The sequence below is a fragment of the Neolamprologus multifasciatus genome, chromosome 4, assembly GCF_963576455.1.
Source record: "Neolamprologus multifasciatus chromosome 4, fNeoMul1.2, whole genome shotgun sequence".
NCBI lineage: Eukaryota > Metazoa > Chordata > Actinopteri > Cichliformes > Cichlidae > Neolamprologus > Neolamprologus multifasciatus.
Genome location: NC_140442.1, coordinates 4,658,382 through 4,683,001, shown reverse-complemented (window position 1 = coordinate 4,683,001; position 24,620 = coordinate 4,658,382). Strand labels below are relative to the sequence as shown.

General features: G+C 41.5%; 2 protein-coding genes and 1 long non-coding RNA gene across 3 annotated transcripts in view; 2 read left to right on the top strand and 1 right to left on the bottom strand.

Moving 5' to 3' along the window:
• The window catches only part of LOC146519543 (uncharacterized), a 167,420-nt gene that overhangs the window by 104,783 nt on the left and 38,017 nt on the right, over nucleotides 1-24,620 (top strand). The gene's annotated exons all lie outside the window — the stretch shown is intronic.
• On the bottom strand, nucleotides 216-18,994 carry paqr4a (progestin and adipoQ receptor family member IVa). The gene is made up of 3 exons (XM_085157653.1): nucleotides 17,848-18,994; nucleotides 12,156-12,374; nucleotides 216-7,358 (listed from the first exon to the last, which is right to left on the bottom strand). The coding sequence occupies exons 1-3, from the start codon at nucleotides 18,119-18,121 to the stop codon at nucleotides 6,925-6,927; spliced, it is 927 nt and encodes a 308-aa protein (XP_085013779.1). The 5' UTR covers nucleotides 18,122-18,994; the 3' UTR covers nucleotides 216-6,924.
• On the top strand, nucleotides 22,051-24,303 carry LOC146519548 (perforin-1-like). The gene is made up of 4 exons (XM_085157638.1): nucleotides 22,051-22,648; nucleotides 22,744-22,882; nucleotides 22,981-23,195; nucleotides 23,413-24,303. The coding sequence occupies exons 1-4, from the start codon at nucleotides 22,116-22,118 to the stop codon at nucleotides 24,293-24,295; spliced, it is 1,770 nt and encodes a 589-aa protein (XP_085013764.1). The 5' UTR covers nucleotides 22,051-22,115; the 3' UTR covers nucleotides 24,296-24,303.

The following is a 24,620-nucleotide window of genomic DNA, read 5'->3' as shown; positions in this document are numbered from 1 at the left end:
CTGAAGGATGCATGCGTAGGTAGGGAGCTCACAAAAAACTGCCAGGCATGGGAACATGTGCTCAGATACTTGTGGACAAGTAAAAAACCTCAAACTCAAATCATTCCTCACAAAGACACACATAGAAGTATAGTCTCTCTTCCTCTCTCTCTCTCACACACACACACATACATCTTAAAAGAAACAACAACAAACAGGAAAAAAGAGATGACAGATTTAAAAATATAGACTTCAGTTTATTGCACAATCGTTGCTGGAGACTGAGGAGTGTGAGAGCCTGTCTGTTACACAGGACACTAATGTCGCACAGACATGTGAACTACAGCACAGGAACAAACCGTCTGAGTTCGTGCACATTAATTGGCAAGCACACAGACCGGATAACGAGGCACTCTGGGGAATGCGATCGGCATCCCGTCGGTGCAACAGGCGAAAGTAAACGGGACAACATACAGATTTCATGCTTGCATGGGTTCTGCAGGAGAGCTCATACGCACATGTGTACATACGTGATCTGGGGGGATCTAAATAAATAACGCTGGAGGATAACTGCAGACCAGCAGTGACAGTATTACCACCAGTTAGTTACGTTTCATTTGGCTGCAGTTCAGCTACAGTAATGCCTGCATTAGTGAACATGAACTTCCACTAGATGGAGCCACACTCACTCATTTGACACATTAAGAAAGCCATGCAGATATGGAGACAATAACAGACAGACCCTCCAGAAAGCTCCCTTCATCCTAAAGGAAAGGGCTTGTCTCATTACCTGTACACATAGACCAGTGTCATTATAGGAGCCACAGAATAACAGCAATCATTAATAATCAGTATATAACAACACAGGTGATCCATTATAAACAGGTTGTTAACAGGCTGTCCGGCACCTGTGTAATATTTAAAAAAAAAACAAAAAAAAAAGGTTTTAGATTTGTTAGTGATGCTTTTATACATCATGTCTTTTCTTTTTTCATTAAACATACAGACAAAAGGACAAAGACCAATTTTCTGACCGGGTTCCACTCCTGCAACATGGTTTTCAGAGAAATGCTCCACCTTCCTTCGCCCTTGCGCCCACCCTGACAGCTGGGTTCCCAGCGTGAACAGACCGGACTAAAGAGGGCAGGTGAGTCTCGCGTCCATGTTTCAGACAGCAGCGGTCAGGCTTCCGATGTTACAGCTACTGTTATGGCACCCTGAGAAGCGGGAGACTCAGGATGTTGGGAGAGAGCCCTCCGTTACAGCGGATCAGAGAGCCGTTTGACAAACACAAATTGACTTCACTGTTACGTATCCTTCGGCTGATAATGCATAGATAGACCAGTGGTAGTCACGAGGTATTCACATGCCCGCCAAGATTCCCCTGCTATGGTCGCGCATATCTTTCCCGTGTGTCTTTAAAAAAAGCGGTTACATTTAAATGATCAGAAGCATTCTTAGTCAGGGCCACAAAATGGTCAAACAACTCTACATTTGAACAGAAACCAACGCCAGTCCTTTTTTTTTCCTGTGTTTTTCACATAGATATCATCGTAGCTAATCAAATACATAACTCATATCGATCTGAAGCTCCACATCGAGCCGCGTCTGCGTCCCTCGTTACCCGCCAAGCACCAGGAGTCCAACGGACGATGTTTTCGGGGCTAAATCTGGTCAGCCGGTCCTTAGCCTTTAGACAGATGTCCCTTTATGTCAGAATTTATTAAAAGTTGAGTTTTCAAGCTGCTACAAAGGCTGGAATTCACATTTTCCCGCTTTCAGTTTATTGGAGGTATAAAAGACATCTAAATGGCACACAGCCTGCAGGCTAAAGTTAGTTTGATTTCTGACCTCAACATTGACCAAAATAACTGAATTTGGGTGTGAACTGCTGGTTCTCTGAGGAGTTTGTAGTGTGTTTCTTTACAACCACGCTTAGCTGTAAAAGGGCATCTTTTTCTTTCCAACTTTTAACCAAAACTCAACTTTGGTAAAGTCGTCTTAAGCGTCTTCACTGGGTGCGTAATCCCATTCCTTCCTGTCTTTCTTCCTTAACCAAGTGTGCGTGTTAAAAATGAGTCACTGTATATTCTTCTGCACTGTATATAATCTACATAAATGTATATACATTATTTATATGGACTTTAAGTGTATTTCAGAATTGACTTGAATTCAAAGCCCTTTGGAGAATGATGAACAGTGCAGTTTGTTTTGATTGTGATGCATGGCCTCCGATCGCTTCAAATCCTCTTCCTGCAGGGTAACGCCACGCTCCAAAGCCCACCTCCAGCTAACCACGCAGTCATTTCCACGGCCGAGTGAATGATCAGTTGCTGGCTACAGTGAACTAACAATCGGCTAACATTATGAGACATCAGTTTCTGTTTCACAGCTACTTTCATGCATTTTTTTTTCATTCAATTGCCAAAAATACATTAACTTCAGCTTTTACATTGTACTCATAATCATCACTGTAAGAGTGAGACTAGCAGACAAACATCTGACTTTTTAAATGAGGGCAAGTTCATAAAGTCGGGTCATGTTGGGGTTAATGCATGTCATACAGACTCCTTCATCTGTGAGACAGTGTCACGGGAAGCAGACGTTGCTAATTTGGCGAGATGAAGGTGGGCTAACGTGGCTGGCAACTAGCGTGGGAAACAAACCCAATGCTTTAAAAAAAAACACTAAAAAAGGTCTAGGTATGAAATGAGGCTTCAGAAGCCAGTCCTGAACATGACTGAAGAGTGCGACGATTACTTCTACAGACCAGTAACAAGCCTGGAAACACACGAAGGTGCTGTGACTCATACATGACAGGCAGGCGGGTTCAGAGGGGTTCATTCCTGCGTACGTAGGCCAGCTTAGTGTATAAACCACCACTTTAAAAAGGCTAAACATCAATTCAAGAAAAGTGCAAGCAAGTACAGCTAAATAAATAAACAATGTGGCAAAAATGACCGACCATATAATAATATTTAGGGTCAATACATAAGTAAACATCTAAGCACATCTACATTCATGCCCGAGGACATAAATAACTTCAGAATAGACCTGCACCTGTTTCAAAGGTCACATTGCAGCTGTTTTCCTCGCCGAGCTGCGGCGTGTAAAGACAGATCTGATCCTGTGTGACTGAGACGTCACGTATTGCAGGAAGGCAGAAAAAACTGCACGCAGAGAAAATGTGGAGCTAATCCTCCGCAATTGCTGGGTTTAAATAAAACAATGGATTTTCTTTGACCTCTTATTTGACCTGTCAGTCAGAGCGATCCTGCACTGCAATGATGTAAACTGTTTAAGCAGCTGACAAACACATTCAAATGAATACAAATGAATAAAAACAAACATAAATATAATCTATTTCTTGATTAAATATATATCCTTACGCGTTTGGGGCCAGAAGACAAATAACTATAAATAGCGTTATAAAGTCATTACCCCTTTACATTTCAGCACTGCCACATATAGTTTTATGTATTATGTGCACATGGTGGCATTTCAGTGTAAAACAACTACGCACATTCAATGGCTTTTATACACAATTGCGCAGAAGACTCACAAAGCACTCGGGCTCTGCCTTTAAAAAGATGATTACGTCTCGCACAAATGGAAACGGTCGTCTTCCAAACAAAGGGAGGTCATAATAAATGCGTAAGACCAATCAACTTGGGGTTGGCTGGACATAAGCAAAAGTTTGGCAAAGGCAGCTCATAAACATCAGTTTCTTTTCTGATTTAAAAATGCCTGAATTTCTTTGGCACTGGTGCAAACAACGCTGATAACACTCAACAGATCCCATCTGGTGGTCTGGGACATCTCAGCAGGTAAACTCATTGCCGGCACGCTTCAGGAATGAGCCCCTCGCACGCCTTCGGTAAGGACCATTCAGACGACAGAGAGGACAAAGAAGAAAAAGAGGCGGTGGCAGAAAACGGGGAACTAAACAATCCTGTAAAATTCAGTCTGTTGGACGAAGTTAAAACTCGAAAAGTGCTTTGTACATGTGTAAAAACAAAGGTGCGTGAGAGTGCGTGCTGTGTGTGTGATGCGAGATATGAATATGCTGCACAAGCGTAGACAAAGACTGTCATCTCATTTGGACGAGGGGTTTTTAAACTCGTCTGGGGGCAGGGAGCCTTTACCCCAGGAATACACCGGTCGCTGTTTCTCGTGCGAATCGACGTCGGGTTGAGGGGCGTTTCATTTGGTCTTTATTTTTAAAATAGTGCTTGTGGTGTGAGCGCAAATTTCTACAGGACGGTAGAGTTAGAAGTTGAAGAAGGAAGAATGCTGTACAGAGTTTAGGGAGGAGATGAGATGAGTTTCTGGGTGGTAGTGAAAGTTAATTAATGATTAGGAAAGCTGAAAAAGTGAGGAAAACTGCAAAGAAGGTATTTTGTGTATCTTCAGGATGACAAGGAGACAAGAAGCCTAGGTGGTTGACTGAAGAAAGACAGGACTGCTGGGATGCTAGGAGTACAGCAACAAAAGAAATGGCAAAGCAAAGACTTTCAGAGTGTTACGTGAAGTTGGACACTAAGGAAAGAACTTGTATTGATTGGCTAGGTGGAGAGATTCAACTGGAAAAGATGTGCAGGGTGATTAAGGATAGAAATGGAAATGTACTTATAACTGAAGAGAGTGTAGAGAAGGTGGAAGGAGTGCTGTGAAGAGCTGATGAGTGAAGAAAATGAGAGAGAGGAGGTGGAGGACAGTTTGTGAATCAGAAAGTGCAGAGGATTAGAAAGGAGGAGCTATGAAGAGGCAGTTGGTCCAGACATACCTGTGGAGGTATGGAGATGTCTGGGAGAAAGGGCGGTGGATCTTCAATCAGCTTGTTTACCAAAACCCTGGAGAGAGCAGGTGTCTCAGGAATAAAGTGTACTGGTGCTGATTTTCAAGAACAAAGGTCGTGTGCAGAGCTGTAGTAAGTACAGCAGGATGAAGGTGATGAGCCATGCCGTGAAAAAGAGAGGTGATGACCGGTCAGCAGCAGTGCTACAGACGTGATGTTTGCTTTGATAGTGTTGATGGAAAAGTATAGAGCAGGTAAGACTTGTTGTGTCTTTGTGGATCGAACGATATGATAGGTTTCCAAAAGAGGAACTGTGCAACTGCATGAGAAAGTCAAGAGTGACAGAGAAGTATGGGAGAGTGGTGCAAGACATGCATAAGGATAGAGAGACAGTGGTGAGGTGTGCGGTAGGAGTGACAGATGGCTCCGAGGTGGGAATTTAAGTCAGTAGAAGGTAGAATACATGTGTGTGAATGAGAAGGAGGGAAAAGTTAATGAGTTAGAAACGTAGGTTAGTTTAAATACCTGGTGTCAACCCTCCAAAGGAGCGGACAGTGCACAACAGAGGTGAAGAACAGAGTGGAGCGGGTGGAGACAAGTGCCAGGAGTGATTTGTTAGTAGCAAGAATGAAGGGAAAGGTTTACAAGATGGTGAGACCTGCTGTGATGTATGGACCCGAATTGGCAAGGCTGAGATCGTTTGGACATGTGCAGAGGAGGGGTAGTGCATATACTGGACAAATGATGTTGAAGATGGAGCTGCCAGGCAAGAGGAAAAGAGGAAGACCACACAGGCGATTCGGGAATATAAACTTCGGACTTTTTCCTCGTAAATGTGTCATTTTGTCCTTTTTACAGCTTCAATCTCGAAAGTTCTGAATTTTCCTCCCACTCACCCAGCCCCTTAAATTTTTATGAAACCTTCAGTGGCGTTAACACACAGTGGTAACCTTGAGTTTGAAAAGTTAATACAAGCCCCTTCTCAAAACGCTCCAAAGTACTTCTTACACAAAATGTTTTACCACATATAAACTCCTCCAAAGGTCACAGTAAGTGTTTTGTCTTTTCTAGGTCTCTACCGGTAAAAAGCCTCATTACTTTCTTAAATCCATACTCAGATGAATTCAATTAGACTCAGAATACCGCCCCGGCACTTTTCAAAATTGACAAGACACTCTTTGATCTTCTGGGTTTGAATTCCAGCCCTACTCTGTGCATCTTAATGCAGCTTCCATAAAAAACACTCAGGACACAAAGCTGCTTCTGGGGCGTGCCGCAACCTGTCCGATGGATTTGCAAGTATTGTCGCGAGTGGGCGAGCTCAGCTTCGGGAGCAGCGTGAGACTTGGAATGCAACACAGCTGAACTCGGTGTATTCCTGAGGCGACAGGCGAGAACATTTTTTCCAAGGTCTCGCTTATAATCCCAACACTGACAAACCGCATGCTTACTACCATTTCTACTCTTGCATGCCAAAATTATGAAACTTTTAAATCGAAACATTTTAGACACGTGTCAGTTTCTACTCGTCCAAAGGTAACATGGGCGTGATTAAAGGACACAAAATATAGTCTCCATCTGTAGATCGCCACTTTTTAAGATCAGAATGTAACTTCAGCAATTTAAAGGAAATTTATCACTAGATATTTTAGCTTTAACTTTCAGAACCATTGATTTAGCCCATTTTAATCAACGACATCAAAGTAATCCTTAAGAGAAACTTCTATCATTATGTAAAAGGCTTCGAGCTGTAACCTTTACCTAAGACATTATAGGGTTTAAAACTCGGTTAATAAATTTACTTTTTAAAATTTTCCACTTTTTTTTATCTGCTTGTGTATGAATGTGTGTGTTTGTGTGTGTGTGTGTGTGTATGTATACGCCTTTGCACCAAGTTTGTGGCAACTGAGCAAGTCAGAATGATTGTGCGTGTTACTCGACATACTTTTACCTGCATTCGCACAAATCAAGATGGACGAAGATATGAACATTCTGAGTTTCAGCGCATGAAGTGAACACATGCACAGCATTCGTTTCTGTGATCCCTGTCCTTTCCCTTCCCTTTCCAGGCTCCCCCCTCCCCCCAGAGGTCTTTCAATGGTATGTTCCAGCACTCCTTGTGAGGGGCCGGGGGGCCGCCGTGTGGGTCAATCTGAGGGGCAGTCGTAGCTGGTGATCCAGAGAAGGTCGTCCAGCACGCCCCAGTGCAGGTAAAGGATGGAGATCACCACCAGTACATGCATGATCTGGTGGCTGTTGCACCAGTAGTCGAAGAGACCCGGCCAAAAGCGCTCCGGGATGCGCGTGATGTTGATGACCCCGCCCAGCACGGCCAGTGCATCCATCGTGAGAAAGTGGCGTAGCGAGGTGGGACTGCCGCCGCCCACGCCCACCCAGCGGAGCAGGAAGAAGGAGAAGCGAAACAGCGCTTGCCAGGCGAAGGAGCGCAACCGCCGAACGCTGCTCCGAGCGGTGACGGCGCAGTAGATGGCGTGGCTGGACAGCAGGATGTAGACTAAAAGGGCCACGGTGCGGATAAATGGGTAGCACAGCAGCGTGGTGTAGACGATAGGCAGCGCTCCTAAGACACGAGAAAAGACACAGGGAAGTCAGAAGAGCGATGAAGCCACGCCTCGTGAAAAGCACAAAGGAAACGGAAAACAACCTCCAACTTTGTATTTTTTATGTCACATTACAGGAAGTGGATGATGAGGTTACTGAAATAAGGAGGCAGGCTCTTTTCTAGAGAAGTCAGCAGGAAGGCAACACTGATGGGACACAGTTGCTGTGTCCCAATTCGGGGTATGCACGCTTGAAGTACGCACACTACGCGTACTACGGACGGTGCGTACTATAAGTACGGGAAGTGCGGAAGTGAGAGGCTTGTGAAATGGGACGGTATATGCTTCGTCACGCTGTTCAGGTTGCCTAGCAACCATGATACTAACCGCGAGACACGTTACATACAGCTTTGTTTGACAGAAATGAAGGAGAAAATTGTTTTGTTGGTCAATCATTTTTGTCATGACATCACTTTGATTAGTTGAGTATCTGAGGCTGAGACCACAGGACTGTAAAACATGATTGTTGGGCTTCATTTCTGTACTGAACAGTCATTTAAGAGTAGCTAGTAAATAATAATTAGTTAATGTTGTTCATGAGACTAAAGTCATCTCACTATGGTAATGTAAATATAATATGGCCAATATTATAGTATTGTCAGATTATATATATATATATATATATATATATATATATGACAAGCTGAAAGTCAGTGATATATATATATATATATATATATATATATATATATATCACTGACTTTATATATATATATATATATATATGACAAGCTGAAAGTCAGTGATATATATATATATATATATATCACTGACTTTCAGCTTGTTGTGTTTGTGGATATATGACTGACTTTAATTATCCATAAAATCATCAGATTCTCTGTAAGATTAAGGTCGACTATATGTATATTTACAAGTAGAGGCTTTAAAACCAAGTTAATGCTGAAAGTACAAACATCACTAGTGTCACACAACTTTGCCGACATGTGGCCAACAGCAATGTTTTAATGTTCTTCGTTATTAAACATTCGCACATGAATAAGTGACGTCATATTCAGTACTTACTTTTGACAGTTCACTCTTGGCTGCTCCCTTCTGCCGTATTTTGCGGCAAAATTATCCACACCCACCGCCGCGCTATGAATTGTGGGATATATGGGACCACGAAGCGTGCACCGGACCACGCTTGATATTTGGGGAAATCGACGGTGCATTTGGAGTATGCATTTCAAGTACACTTCGAATTGGGACAGCCGTCGTCGCGTGGCGGTGACGTAACCGCACTTAAAATGCGTACTTCAAGCGTGCAGACCCCGAATTGGGACACAGCAAGTGTGCGACTAAAAATAGAAGCATGTGGACTTTAAAACGTATTCAGGACCAAGTGTGTGACTCGTCAGTATTGTAAAATTTGGCCCTTTGTTTTTCTCTGTGTTGTCATTAGGGGTCTGCAGCCTGTCCTCTCTGACACACAATCAGCAGGTAGTGCCGTTACTGAGAAGGTGAACCCAGGTCGAGTGAAATCATTTTATTAGAGTTAATAACTGTGTCATTCATTGCTGTAACCATAGTCATAACCTTTGTGGGTCAAAAGCTAATAAGGGTCCTTCATCAAAGTACTTGTTCAACAAGCTTAATCATGAATCAAGACTGCTAATATCGCCGAGTCTGCCCCTTAGATTTGCAGCGTTCAGTTCTTCTAATGTTCAACTGAGCTTTAAATGCACTGGTCCTAAACACAGCTACTAAATAAGCTAAGCTTTCTACATGTGGATAACTCAGTAAAATAAAGGAGTTTTTTTTAGCACAAAGGGAAAAAAAATAAGTAGAGGACGTTGTTTCAACGGAAAAGTTATTATTTCGTAGACTGAAAGCATTTCTGTTTTATCAAACTCACAGTCACCTTGACCTGAGGGTGATGAGTCCATTAACCGAACAAAACACAATTAATTTGTGACTCAGATGTGATCATTAATTGTTTTCTTCTGATTCATTTTAACTGCAAATGGAAAATCATTTGTAGGCAAAGAGAAAAAGATGAAGTGATCCTTGTTATATATTACACTGTTGTTAAACTTCTCCTGCCCTCTGTGTTCTCCTCCTGTCGGCAGGGTGACTTATTAGTCTTAGTTGACTCATATTTTACTGTAAAGGTTCGTTTTCTTACATGTTTCATTGTTTCCTGCCTTTGTGGATTTTCCTTCCTTTTTGGATTTCCTGCTTTAATTATTCTCACATGTTTATTGTTTCCCGGTCTGTCCTCTGTCTACAGCTATATTTGCCTTCTTGCCTAATTCTGCACTGCTAACCATCTTCTGTTCCCCTATGTTGGAGTTTTGTTATTTACTTGCTGAAAATCCTGAAAATTACCTGTAAGTCTGTCCATTAATATTCATATTGTTTTACTCTCTGCCTGCCCTGCATTTGAGTCTGTTTAACTTCACTAATCCTGACAGAGTTTTCTTTACGTTCACATGAAGCGTATGCATTAGTTCATTCGGGAGGACGTGTATCCACTCGTCTGTCTGCATTCCCGAGAGCTGTTATTCTGTTCTTTTTATCATGTCAACCCAACCCTAGTTGCTCGTAGCCTCTACACTTTGCTGCTAAACCTAGAAAGGATTTCAGATCCGGCTATAACAGTGAATTTAAGGGGATGAAGGAATTTAGTACAATTAAATGATGCCAACTGCTTTCATGGTATTTTCTTAACGACTAGTTGGGTAAAACTGTGCAAGCAAAGCACAGGAAGTCACAAGTTAGTCTTCTACTAGTGCATGCCCTAACTCTGAATACACCAGGAGGGTTGTGTCACAAAGGGGATCTAGCATAAAAATCCTTTCCTATTCCAATACTCAGATGCTTATGTATAGGGATGGGTATCGTTTAGGTTTTGTCTGATACCGGTGCCAAACTGGTACTTTTGAAACGGTGCCGGTGCTTAAACGGTGCTCAAACCGGTGCTTAAAGAATGGAGAACACAAAATTGGTCCAAAAACATCTTATGTTCAGCTGTTTTTTTGTAAAAAGATAACAATGTAAGCCTTTTCTGCAGCTATAGGGGATTTATGGTATCACTCTTGGCTGGAAGCAGTGCTTAATCAATGGAAAAAACACAAACTTTGTCCAAAAACCTCTCATGTTTAGCTGTTTTCCACTTTTTCTTTGGTAATTTTAGCCTTTTTGGCCAGGGTGAAGGGAGTATCTGCCATCAAACAAGAAGACAGCTGCATGTAACTATGACGGTGTTTGCTAGTTCACCTTACATGCATTAATTTAATAACGTGGTTAGCCTACTAAGCTACTCACGCAGAGAAGAACGGCTGCTGCTGCATCATCATCCTCATCATTTCTGCTACACTGGCAGGGCTAGGGGCCAGGACTCTCCTCTTCGGGTTTTTGGGGGATGTTGCTAACTCCGGGTCCGATAACAGGCAACCCACCCGCAGTCGATGCGCTGGTGTGAGGTCTCGCAGCAAGCTATCAAATACGGCGCATTTTTCGGCTTTAAAAAAAAACGCTATCCGTCGCCAGGTGTTTCATCGGATTTGAGGTGTTACCTTCTTTGACAGTATCAGCTTAAAGCACTTGTTGCAGGCTGCTGAGTTTGCATATTTTGCTGTGAAGTACAGCCAGACTTTTGACCGCTTCGCCTTGGGCATTTTTAATCTGTAGCTCTGCTCTAAAAGAACGTACGTACATGGACCCGCCTACTATCCGGAAACGTAAAATGATTGGCTAGAATCTAAAGTGTATCATTCCATACCAGTTGGTGGCGGTAATGCACCTTTCAGTTGTTTGCCAACCGCCAATATAAATGTAAGGAAGAAGAAAGTGTACCACAGCTCAGGAAAAAAAAGCACCGAAATAAAGCACCGAAATGTGCGCTGCTTTTCGGTCTGGTTACTACCGTTTATGTCAGAACCGGTGCCATCATGGCACCGGATACCGGTACCCATCCCTACTTATGTATCACTGCGGCGACCCCTCAAAAAAAGTGCAGCCGACAAACGACTAATTGATAATTGCTGAATGGCGCAGACAGAAAGACCTTTGTCTATGCAGCTCTGTGATGAAACACAAAGGATACTTTATCCGCAACTAGCATGAAAAGAACATTCATATCATATTTAACCTTGTTAACATACACTGATGAATGATTTAGCCCACCTAAATGAATAATTAGTGGGCATAAGTGGATGGTCATCAGATTATCAGGTAAAACAGTAATACGTCACAATGTTTTCTTGGGTGTTTAATCCCTTTTTTAGACTTTATTGTAGATTTTCCAAATATGTTTTATGGTTAAAAACAGTTCATGGGAACAGGAGATAACGTAAGGGTTGTAGCTTTGGTCGTAAAGATGAATAAATATCCCCGGTGCTTAGGCCTGGCAGGTTGCAGGGTTGGTAAAAATTCCTGGCACAATTCCTGTTATTCCCATGCTTTGTCACAATATTAATAATGGATGTACTGTATTATCGATATCGGTGTAGTGGGCAAATCTAAAAGGTTCATTCAAAGTGTAGAAGTGTATAAAGAAATAAAAAATAATGTGCCTGTCATTTTTTCTTACAATAGGGTGATGTAGGCAGCATGGATGGATCAATAATCATTTCAGAGCTCGAATCATTGCTTGCAAAGTAAGATCGAATCAGAGTGCGTTGCGACAAATCAATACTGGTGCACCTCCAAGCAAAACACTCGCACGGTAAATCACTGACAATCAATTTCATCCTGGAAGAAAACAGATCAGCAATAAGAGAACAACAGCTGACAATGAATCCACGAGGCCTCACCCAGCGTGTTGATCATGCAGATTCCACACACGTCCAGCTTCAGGAGGGTGTGGTAGACTGGCTCCCCTCCCTCGTGGTTCATGAACAGGTGGTAGACCACAGAGCCCAGCTGGGGTGACAGGCAGGCCAGGAAGTGCACCACACCCAGCCATGTCACGCTGATCTGAGACCAGGGGATGTTAAGAGGCAGCAGCACCAGGAAGCAAACCAGAGGGATGCCTGAAGAGCGAGCAGGCAGAGAAACCGAGAGAGCAGTGGTTATAAAAGAAGGCTTTACCTTAAGCTTACCACACAATAAAAGACTTGTAAAAGACTTTATCACATCTGCAGAATGTGGCATAACTCAAGAGTTTTTAGTTGCTCTGGAATCAGCCTCCAAATACAAATACTCGCTGAATGGGAATGTAGTAGTATTTAAAAATGAGTTTTTTACTACACAGGGGTTTAATTTAAAGTTCATACAGAAGTGAAACACTTTTATTTTTTATCTTTGTAGAACCACTCTGATCTGTAAATTTAAAAGCATGTGTAATGACTGGAAGTGGAAAAATAAACACACTGCGAAATATGCACACAATGAAACAGGAAAAGACTGGAGGTGGTTTTTAAACTGTTTATCCTGAAGGTAAATAGGCAGAAATTGTAATGTTAAAACGACACAATAGAAAGATCAAATAAACTTTGAATAAATTGAAAAAATAAGAAATTGAATAATCAAATGAAATTAATGAGCTACATAAAAGTCTAAATAGTCTAAACAACAGAACGCCACGTAAAAGGCTGAGCTTAATACAGGGCAATAATTTAATTAATAATTTAAAAAGTGTCTTTTATAAAAACACAATACAGTAAAATATTAAACGACAATACTTCATTTTATTTAACCTTGTAATCTGCATTTTATATTTTAAAATCATTATTATTAATACATGCATATATCTCATAACTTTGATTTAACTAACATTCATATCACTATTTAATTTATATATTTTATTTCATTATATTTATAAATAATATTACCTGCTTTATGTACCTCCATTTAATAATATAATTACTATTGGTATTATTATTATTATTATTATTATTTAGTATATTATTTTCACTGTTATTCCATACAAGAAAAAATATACTTTCTCAAAACGTCTGGAATGAATAAAGTAAAGCTGATCTTATCTCATATGTAAAGACACACACATCCTGACAGCAGTGCTTCTTGTGTCAAATAATGCCTGTTTATGCAACACTTTTAACAAATCTGATGACATGCAATTAAAACGACTAAAGCGCCATCTTTTACTTCTGCTTGTAAAGGTAATATGAGGTAATATGCACGCACGCTGGTATGAAAACCATCCGCTCAACTCTGACAAAAGCAAATTAAGGTGTCGTGTTTACGGTGATGGATTATCTCGCTCGGGAGTTTCTGGAATCGAGGACGCTGTTTTTCACACTATATGAGAATCAGTAGCTGTGAATGGCTGCTGAGAGTGCACAGATACCAGCAAGAAGAGCCAAAGGGGAAACCTACGTGATTGGCACCAACGTATCAGTGATTCCCCATTGAGAGAAAGCCAAAGCTCCCACTAAGCTCTAATTCTGATGCAGCAAAAGGCCACGCTGCTAATGGCTACACGGCTCCCATTTAAGTTTCCCTGTTTGGCAGGGAATTTGACTGCTACGTGAGCAAAATGCAGACCTTGAAATTTGATCCGCTTACATACGGCTCTTATCTCTCTGAGACACACCTACAGCACTCCTCCCTTTCTCTCATATTTGCTCTCACTGAAGACGAGGCAGGTGATACAAGGAATGGCATGCAACTGTAACACATCTATTTTAAGCACATTATCTCCCTCTCAGCATTTGCCCTGAGCTGGCGAGTTGAAGTCAGCCGTGGACACAGCAGCGGGACCTCTGAGTATCTGAGACCTGAGTTGCGGGCAGGATGTTTTCAGTTTATATGCAAAACAAGCCGGCTCATGAAACTCAGCTGAAATGTTACAGCACAACAATAAAGAAGAATTACAAGCACAGCGCAGCTTTTTCTTCTTCTTCTCAGATCTGTAAAACTGGAAAATAATGCTCATTAGATTAAACATTAGCCTGTTATGTTGAGGTCACACGCTAAGCCAACATCACTGGAGTGCAATAAAGACATCCACAGCCACTTAGCTGATAATCGCTGATGCTGCTTAACTGCGCCGTGACTGCTGGATGCTGGAGCGCCACAACTAAGTTAAATTACACCATCCAGATCGCACTTTGATATGAAAAGAGGAGGGCAAAAGACACAAGTCGTGCTGCTGAGTGCCACGTTACAGGCTGTCTAATCATCTCAGTTTGAAAATAGAAAAAACCCATCCATCCATCCATTCGCTTATCCTTTTCAGGGTCGCTGGAGCCTATCCCAGCTGTCATAGGGCGAGAGGCGGGGTACACCCTGGACAGGTCGCCAGTCTGTCGCAGGGCCAACACACAGGGACAGACAACCATTCGCACTCACATTCATACCTAATGACAATTTGGATTATCCAATTAACCTATCCCCACAAGCTGCATGTCTTTGGACGGTGGGAGGAAGCCGGAGTACCCGGAGGGAACCCACGCAAACACGGGGAGAACATGCAAACTCCACACAGAAAGACCCCGGCCTGATGTTGGAATTGAACTCAGGACCTTCTTGCTGTGCGGCAACAGTGCTAACCACCGTGCCACCGTGCTGCTACGTTATGAAAAGAGGAGGGCAAAAGACACAAGTCGTGCTGCTGAGTGCCACATTACAGGCTGTCTAATCATCTCAGTTTGAAAATAGAAAAAACCCACCACGCAAACTGCTAACAGGCCAACACCTCAATCTCACTCTCACCTTTGGCTGAACAGATTAACACAATTCTGCAATTAATCTGGGCTTGTAGCAAACTATTAAAAGAATTGCATATTGTGTAAACACAGAGTTCAAGAGCTGATGAAAAACAGCATTTCTTACGTACAAGTCTGCTATTACGTGCAAGTCAAACTACTTTTTAAGAATTCAGTCCACGTTTAAACACTTGCCCCCAAGCAGGAAAGTCTTGGAAAAACATTTCTTTGCCAACAAAAATTCCCTCTTTGCAAAACTGTCATACAGTTAACATCTAAACCAAAAAAAATCACCTTGGGAGGGGGTCCTTTGAATAAGTTGGGCACTACTGGCTTAAATCAGGGGTGTCAAATCCATTTAATTTCTGTTTTTAACAGGGCCAGATTAGGGATGCTCTGCTCTGATATTTGGATTGGATATAATTTTAATCCTGAGTTGAAAAAGCAAAATCAAGCAACGACAGTGTGCTGATCTACGGGATGATGTATTCGGTTCGGTCCGATGCATTTACTTGACCACCACAGTATAAAAGATAGACGTCACGATTTGTCAGTCACAAGTCGTTAGCCAGTGAGCGAGCCGCAGATTATCCTCATTGCTAAAACTCAAAATGTAAACATTTATAAAACCAACTTATTTTGATCCAGAATAGGTCTTAGATTGCATAGGTACAGTCACACTCCTGATCACGTTGTGATTGCCGCATTTGTTCTAAACAGGCGTGGAACCGCACATGAAAATGACTATGCAAAGTTGAGCCAAGATTATTTCTTTGCAGGCAAGACATCCGGGACCTAACGTTTACCAAAACTAGTAATGAGACGTACACAACACGATGGAAAGTTTCATCATTGTGAATCCTGACTGAAAGAAGACTTTTAAACGCTCAGTAATTAGGCAAGATCATTTATTCTTACAAAGCTGAAAAACAAAGTTTAAGTGGAGACTAATGCTGCCTTCATATTCCCCATTTTTTTTATCCATGTTAAGGATTACAGCTTATTTATCTAACACTACTTGGCATTGGCCAAGGTATCGGAACTTGGAAAAGTTGGGCCTGTGAAAAACACCTAAACGTTTAGTTAATGCAAAGAAGTTTAAGCACATTCTTTAAAACATCCGCATTTCAGTGTTTCTCATGAATTAAAAATGTGCCTTTCAAGGGTGAAAATGCACACAAGCACGACTGGTGCAATACAATTAAGACAAAGAGCCTTTGTTACATTAGTTAATACAAGTTTTTGCTTTTTCCTGTTATTTTTGGATGCTTGTTAATCAAAAATGTACTTTAAGTTTGAGTAAATTAGATCCTCTTCTGCAAAAGGCCAAAACCTTTGTGGTGGATGCCAGAATTTTACATAAGCTCAGCCTTTAATAGAAGTAACATGTATAAAACTGATGAACAGCCTGAGAAATCTGAAGAAAAATCTCTGCAATTTCAAGAATATGCCTCATTTTTTCCACTTGTTACATTTTTCTAACGTCATGACAGAGAAATGTGACAGTATAGTGGACAGGGCTGAAACCCATCACTTTACTGTGGCATGGTATGGCAAACAATGGCTGATGTCTCTGCCAGCAAGAAGGCTGCAAAACTGACATGACTCAGATGAAAATAACAAGTCGGCCAAACATTTTCATGATGTGATCCTTTGCTTTAGGTATAGCAGCAAAGAGCAGCCTGCAAAATGCAGTCGAACGTCAAACTGATGTCCTTCTCTGCAAAGAATTCCAGTGAGCTGGATTTCAGCTCCTTGGTGGGCTGAGTGTTTCACATGAATGATATTGGCACTGGCAGTATTTATCAACATGAAAACATTTTCTTTTAATAAACATCATGCAGAAACAGATGCTTCATCCAGCAAATCTATTGTTTTAATACTCTCAGCACTGCCTGCAGCACATGTACCAGAGCTGGTGCAGAGGCCTCACAATAACTTACCAACTAGTTTATGACATGCAGTGCTAGAGAGTTAACAGACTTTTAATTTTCGTTTTAATATAATTCTAAAATACTTACATGCACATATCTATATATATCACAGTCTTAATTACTTCATTACAAACATCATATGCTCGTTATGGAGTATATTGCAACAATGCAAACATTGGCTTGCAAACATTACAGCTTTTCAAAGTATATGATTTCCTGCTTTCATTGAAAAAAGAATAAACTTGGCAGTGGTATTTCCAGTGTAATAACTGGTGATAGTCGCCAAATCTTATTTTATGCTTGAAAATAAATCAGTTTATTTTGTATTGTCCTTCTGTGATAGTTAATGAGCTCTTTGTCAAACCATAAATGTGTTGATACGCTGATGATGACTGAAGATGGTTTTTAATCATTTTTGATGTCTATGAGTCTGCTGCCTTTGCTCCTAATGCGTGAGACTTCAAAGCTGGATTATTTCTTTAGTACTCTTGTAATTTGTATGGTCCTACTCTAGCTCTGGTTTCTTCCTATTTGTGCCTTGTAAGCCTGTTTGGATTGGACTGATTCCCTTATGCATGAAACATTAAAAATAAAAAAAATAAAAAAATCAGTCAGTCAAACCATGTTCTGCTTTTGTGTTCTGTTATTGTACATTTTAGATGAATCACACTGAAGAGTTGTACAAGAAATGAACTGTAAATTGCTGTCATCTGGATAAATAATGTATTTTTTTTTTTTTTTTTTAAAAAGTGTGAGTCATGTATGCCTTCATGAAAGCTTCCCAGCCTGTGTTGCAGAGTCTGGCAGTGCATCCTTCAGCAGGTACAGGGTCTGTCTCCCTCTCTATACAAAACTCACCTGCTGACTAAGCACTCCAATCTGATTTTCGTTGTACTCACCGTGAGTGTATATGTTTCCAAGTTCATTGTGCAGGTAAAACAGGCTTCTGATGCAGTCCTGCACGGAGGAAATTGGCCGGTATCCTGTAAGGACGTATTTGTTGAACTGAAGATGTGGAGGTGAACTCGCCCAGTCCAGCAGCCTGGGTCCATTTAAAAATGCCATAGCAAAGAGGACGGTTAAAAGGACACCGCCGAATAAGTAAAAAACTGACTGTACACCTATATACACGTTCAGTAAGATTATTGCGACTAAAACCTTATGGGAAACCATTGGTATTGGTTGTGAGGTTTTTTTTGTTTTGTTTTGGGGTTGTTGTTGTTTGTTTGTTTTTTGCTTTGTTTTTTTAATTATTATTTTGTGCTGTTAGCCGCCTAGCTCGGCGCTAGCTAGCTCAGGAGAAGTCTCTAAGCGCTACCCGGCAACTGTGTGCGCGCGCCGTCGCTGCTCGCTTTGAACCGCCGGTACCTGTGCGAGTGTCATCCGCGAGGCTGGAGACAGACGCGGAAAGCCACACGCATGATGCAAGCTCCCGGCGGACATTACATTTGACATCTAAAGTGTCCGTGTGCCAACTACAAGCGCTAGGCGTTTGAGAGGCGAAGGGTTCGCGGTCATGTTAAAGCCATTTCCTCGTTAGTTAGCATTCCGGTGCAGCGGCGCAGGCAAGGATGCTGTAGGGGAGCCGCGCCAGCGTCCAACTCCAGATGATGCTAGCTCGATCCCAGCGGTCAGATGTGAAATAGAGGACTAGCAGGTTACACCTTCACTGTATTGAAAGTAGACGTGCGTTTTTTGTTAATCCAGCCCCTTGTATACTTGCTAGGTTTCGTAATGCCACTGAAAAAATAAAAAAATAAATGGAGAAGGTCCGTGATTGTGGAGCAGAGATTTTGAAGGACTGCGGGCTAGCAAGCCGGGCAGTCGCCTACCAACGTCCGGTGGCTGAGGATGTAAAAGCGGATACTTGAGCCGGCTGGCTTTAAACACGCCCAGCCTGCTTCATACGGCGAGTATTCAGTGTCTTCATCAGGTGTTTGAGCCAACTATGATCCATCATTATTTCTAGGTGGCTGTTTTCCTTGAAATGCGGAGTCCTCTCCGGCGGCCTCGAGTCTCCCCTGCATCGTCTTCCAAGCGTCAAGTTACTCAGACAGAAACCTGGACATTTCCGATCGTTGTTTTCAAAATAAAAGCCAGGAAGTTTCGCACAACTGTTCTCAAATATGGTTATTATAGTTACCTAAAACTAAAGGATAAAGTAAAGCTGCGAGTGAAAAATACGACAGGATATTAGGGTTTGGAAGGTTGCTTCCGCCAGTGAAAATAAAAGCCAGGCAGAGAGAGGTAGGATGAGGTCAGGCAGCGGTCTCCATGGACAGTGATGTTGGTACAGTGTGATCTTTAGTGATAATAAGCTCTCTTCGTGGAGATATGGCTCTCATCTCTCCTCATCTCTCCAAAGTCGGTAGAAGCAAGACAATGCATGTGTTGTGCATGAGAGGGAGACAGATGTAACGGCGAAGCTGTAGGGAGCAGAGAAGACAGATGAGTCTAAATACCTAAGGTCAAAAATCCAAAACAACAGACAGCGCACAAGAGAGGTGAAGAACAGAGTGCAGCCAGGGTGGAGTGAGTGGAACCAAGTGTTGGAGGTGATTTGTGACAGAAAGATAGAGTGAAAGGTTTACAAGATGGTAATCAGACCTGATATGATGTATAGTGTACAGACGGTGGCAATGACAAAAATACAATAGTGATGGGGAACATGCAGGTGACTGTTGTGACAGAGAAGGATGGTGGGAAGAAAAAGGAAGCCACAGGTAAATCGAAATTATGACTTATTGGCCTAAAGTTTTGAGTTAATTATCTTGAAATTTTAAGTTACTTCTAAATAAGTAACTTAGTAGTACTTCTTAACAAGTAACTTATAAGTATTTTGAGTTACTTCTGAGTACCTCAATATTTTGAGTTTTGAAATCAGTTTTACTTACGGATAGCAAAAGAGGCAAGAGCAGAAACAAGCTTCCATATCAAGGTAAAACAAAAAAAAAAAAGAATAAAAAAAAAGAATACAGAAATAACTAATGAGAAAGAAACTTTCAAATTTAGGAGAAAAATATTTAGAGGAAATTCAGAGAGTCAAAAAGGTAAATATATGGAACAAAAGGGGCAAATTTACACAAATAAAACTAGTAGATTTACAACAAATAATAGCTACATTTACAAAAATTTTAGAGAAGTCAAGGAACTTTATTGTTTCACTTGTCAAAGTTGAGTTGGAAAGAAATTCTCATATTTCAAGATTCAAGAGCTTTATTGTCAATACAACAGCATACACAGTATACGGCATACCCAAATGCTGTTTGACCCCAAGCACCCCGGGGTGCATTTATACGTATATAAATAATTTACAAAACCTGAGTATATAATTTCTAAGTATATTTTATATCTCCCAGAGATATAAAACTAGGAATTACAAATAAATAACATGCAAAATTTTGGAAAATTACTAACTATATAATACTATACAGTACTATAATGATAACTGTACAATAAACAAAGACAGGACAGAGACAATACAAAGTGGATTGTACAGTAGGTATTGAATACTGGGTTCATCACAACGAGGCAATAAGAGGCTAACATCATCTGATTGTAATAAAAACAGGCTTACGTCAGCATGATGTGATGAAAACATGATAGTTTTAGTATAGAAACGTTTCATCAGTCATTCAAGTGATTTCTTCAGTAATGAGACTGAAGAAAACATGTCTTCAACACGAAAACGCTACGTCCAGATGAACAGAATCAGTTTTTTAGGATGTCCTTACCTTGATGATTGAGCATGCATCAAGACATTTATAACTGGTCATTAGGCTCCTAGCCTTAATCTGTTTGACTCCAAGGTTTCTTTAACACTCTGAGGTCTAAATCATGGAACTCATCAGAGATTATAACCCTAACCCTGTATTTTTGGGAAGTCCAGAGCACACTTTCTGAAAAAACTCTAAATAGTTATTGATGGGTGACAGTAAGAATGTTTTGGTTTGGATTTTTCTTTTGCTACCTGATTGCCAAAACGAATAAAAACATTAATTACATGTTCAAATTGCTGAGGGTTACACCTCAAAGGGTTAGGATGCAAGCAGCCTCTCCTCACTGACATAAAAGTACAGATTGACACAAAAGTACAGGTTGAAGTTGGATCCTCAGTCAAAAGTTTCTGGTCTATAGTGTGAAATTTGTATTACTTTAGCAGTGAAGTATATGTGAGGCATGGTGATGTTGTGGTTCACACGATCACGTAATGATTCTGGGTTCAAATCCACTTACTTAGATTGGGGACTTTCTCTGAAGAGTTTTAATGTTTTCCCCATCTATACGGGTACTCTGGGGTCTTCCTGTTCACAGACAAGCATGCTTTCGAAGTTCCTGAGAAGCACTGAAAGGCGGCAGGTGACATCCTGTAAACGCTTCTGGACGATTCACACCGTCCTTTTCCTCTCACTCAGTCATTCTTTGGTCTGGACAGCCTATATGTCGCAAATGATGTGGTGCAGGTTTCACAATGACTAATTTCTGAAAAAACGAAAATGAGACTTTTTTTAAAAATTATTTATCTTTTACCCGATCACACTTTTGATTGACCATGTTATTGTAGGTTTTTTGTAACCTCATGTCCAGTTTGTTCTCAGTTACTGTCAAGCTGATTTTAAAGTTTGATAAACAAAGAAGATAAAGACATGCTAAAATACTTTCCATGATCACATGAGAAAAATAACAGGTTCGCTTAGTGTCATTCAGACCGCCTGCATACTTGCTTTTCACACCTCTGCTACCCCACTGTGTTCATCCTTTGTTCTTTGCATATAAAAGATTATATCGTGACACTGCTGCTCACAGTCTGATGCGTATGTGCAGCGAGAACACACAAGAGAAAGTGAGTAGTCTTACCTGTAGAGTTGCGTGATCCATTGTGGGGGGCTTTTTTAAAGATGTTTTCAAAGTGCTAAGGAAAAAAATCAAATTCTGGGGCTTATTATATTGAATAAGATGGCAAAAATCTTAAAATTAATAGACATCTTTCGGGTTTAGATAAATCAAAACCGTGATTGAGTTTAACCACAAATGATATGTGGTCTTTCAGAACTTACTATATACTACAGAACTGCTTCACGTGTCTGTTTATTTACCTGAAAATGTTTCCTTTTCAGCTTTCAATGACACAGGCTCATTAAATAAATATTTCCAGCTCAGTGACAACATGTTTCACATGAATATCTGCATATGTGCTGGCCTCCTGCTGTCCCTCCCTCACTGCACGTATCAGTTGTGCACAGAAGGAACACCAAAACAGTGCATAGATGCAGAATTTACTCCGGGAGCCAATTTGGCCGGGGAGGGCTTTGATATCACCAAAATGGAACGTAAAGGAGCCTTTGTGCTCGACATGAATAAGTGGAAACGTAAAGATAAAACATGCATGCTGTGTACCAACCCTTTCCTGGAGAACAAAAAGCAAAAGCTACCCCTGACAGTGGTGGACTGGAGGGCAAAGCAGTCCTGCAGCGCCAAAGTTTCCACCAAGCTTCACAAATCCAGCGAGTCTCTTGTCAGTTCCAGCGTCTCCTCTGTTGAAAACAACTGGAAGGTGAATCTAGATCTTCAAGCGGGGAGTAAAAGTGCGTCACTGATGCTGGCTGGTACCAATTCTCATCTCTCAAGTTACTCCATGGAAAAAACCAAGAATGACAAGTACAGCTTCGCAAGCCACAGCATGTCCTGCGAGTACTACAGGTAAGAATACGAGTACTCTGATGCGCTGTCTCTTTGTCATCAAGATAAAAATGCTGAAATGCAATTCTGATGTTTAATTGTTGTTCTGAAATCAGCTACAGAGTGTCCAGTGCCCCAAAGCTGCACAGAGAATTTCGCAAAGCTCTGACAAAACTTCCCAAAACCTACAGCGCAGAAACCAAACAACGGTTTTACAAACTCATTGATGACTTTGGGACCCACTACATCACCAAGGTGAACCAGAATAACAACAGTGCACCTGAAACACAGCAACATTTTGTCAGTCATTTCTGAGTAACACATGCAAATTGTGTTGGATTATTTGATTCCAGGTGAAACTGGGGGGAAGTATCGAGTCTGTCACCAGCATCAGACAGTGCCAGGCCAGCCTTCAAGGGCTCAGTGCCGAGGAGGTGCAGATGTGCCTCGAAGTTGAAGCGTCTGCCAGTATTAAAGATAAAAAAATAAGTACTGAAGCAAAACACTGCAAAAAGGATATACAGCAGACAGACAGTAAGTCTGCCTTCTCCAGCCTCTTTAATGACAGGTATGTAAAAGTTTTCTCAGATATTTCTGATTTGTTATCTCTTCTAACCCCAGCAAGGTGTCAGACTTGCTCTTCCATATCTAAAACATAATAATTAACAACTATATAATGCCTTGTTTCTGGTGGCTTCAGAGTTAAACTCCTTAAAGACTGACTCCTCCAGTGCTGTTATGATTGCTTTCTGTCGCAGCTGTTCAAGCAACTCTGTCCTCCACAGGTTCACAGAAATAAAAGGTGGTCATACCACAGAGCCAGACCTTCTCTTCTCTGCGGACAAAAATCCAGAAGCCTACAAGGGATGGCTGAGCACATTACCACAAAACCCAGACATCGTGTCATATTCCCTGGACTCTCTGCATGAGTTACTACCTAGCACAAGCAACGTCAGAAAAAACCTGCGCTCTGCCATTAGCCATTACATCCTGGAGAAAGGCCTGTGGAGAAACTGCACTGATCGCTGTAAGGCTGGAATTAGAACCGACTCGAGGGATGCCTGCGTCTGCCAGTGCCACAATGACCCTGCCGTGAACCAAGACTGCTGCCCTGTTCGTAAGGGAATGGCGCGGGTCATCATAACAATACAGCGGGCTTCTGGTCTGTGGGGGGACCACACCACCGGTACAGATGGATACGTGAAGGTGATTTTCAACAAATTAGAAGTCCGGCGTTCTCCTGTCATTTATAACAACAACAACCCACACTGGGGCATGGTCGTCGACCTGGGCTCAGAGGATATTTCATCAGCTAAACTGAGATTTGAAGTTTGGGATGAGGACAACAAGTGGGATGATGACCTATTAGGAGCATGTGAGCCACTTCTCACTGCTGGAGTTAAAGCGGATCTCTGTAATCTGAACCACGGACAACTGTTCTACAAACTGGATGTGCAGTGCGCTCCAAGTCTGAGCGGAAAGTCGTGCACGGACTATAAACCTTCACCTATGAATTCAAGTCTGAAGAATCTCTATGTGTCCCGTCATGCTCGTCCTATTCCAGAGGCCATCCTGTCAGAGATGGGTGTGTTTGTGGACAAATCAAGTTCATGGAAAAATCAGAGCATTACTACCAAGAGTCCCAAGTATGATGTAATAATAGTGTGATGTGATGACTATAAGGTATCAGCAAATTTCTATTTATGTTAGTTTAAACCACATGTCACAATATTGATTAAAACTATAGATTCTTGGCCCTGGATGAGACTCTATTGAAGCTTTAGAAAGAAAGAAAAATTAATCGTGAACAATGTATCCCATATTAAATATCTACCGATAATCCATCCATTCATCCATGGCTGCTGGAGCCTATCCCAGCTGGTTTAGAGTAAGATGCATGTTACACCCTGGACAGGTCGCCAGTCTGTCACAGAGCCATTTGCATTCACATTCATGCCTATGAGCAATTTAGAATCACCAATTAGCCCAACCC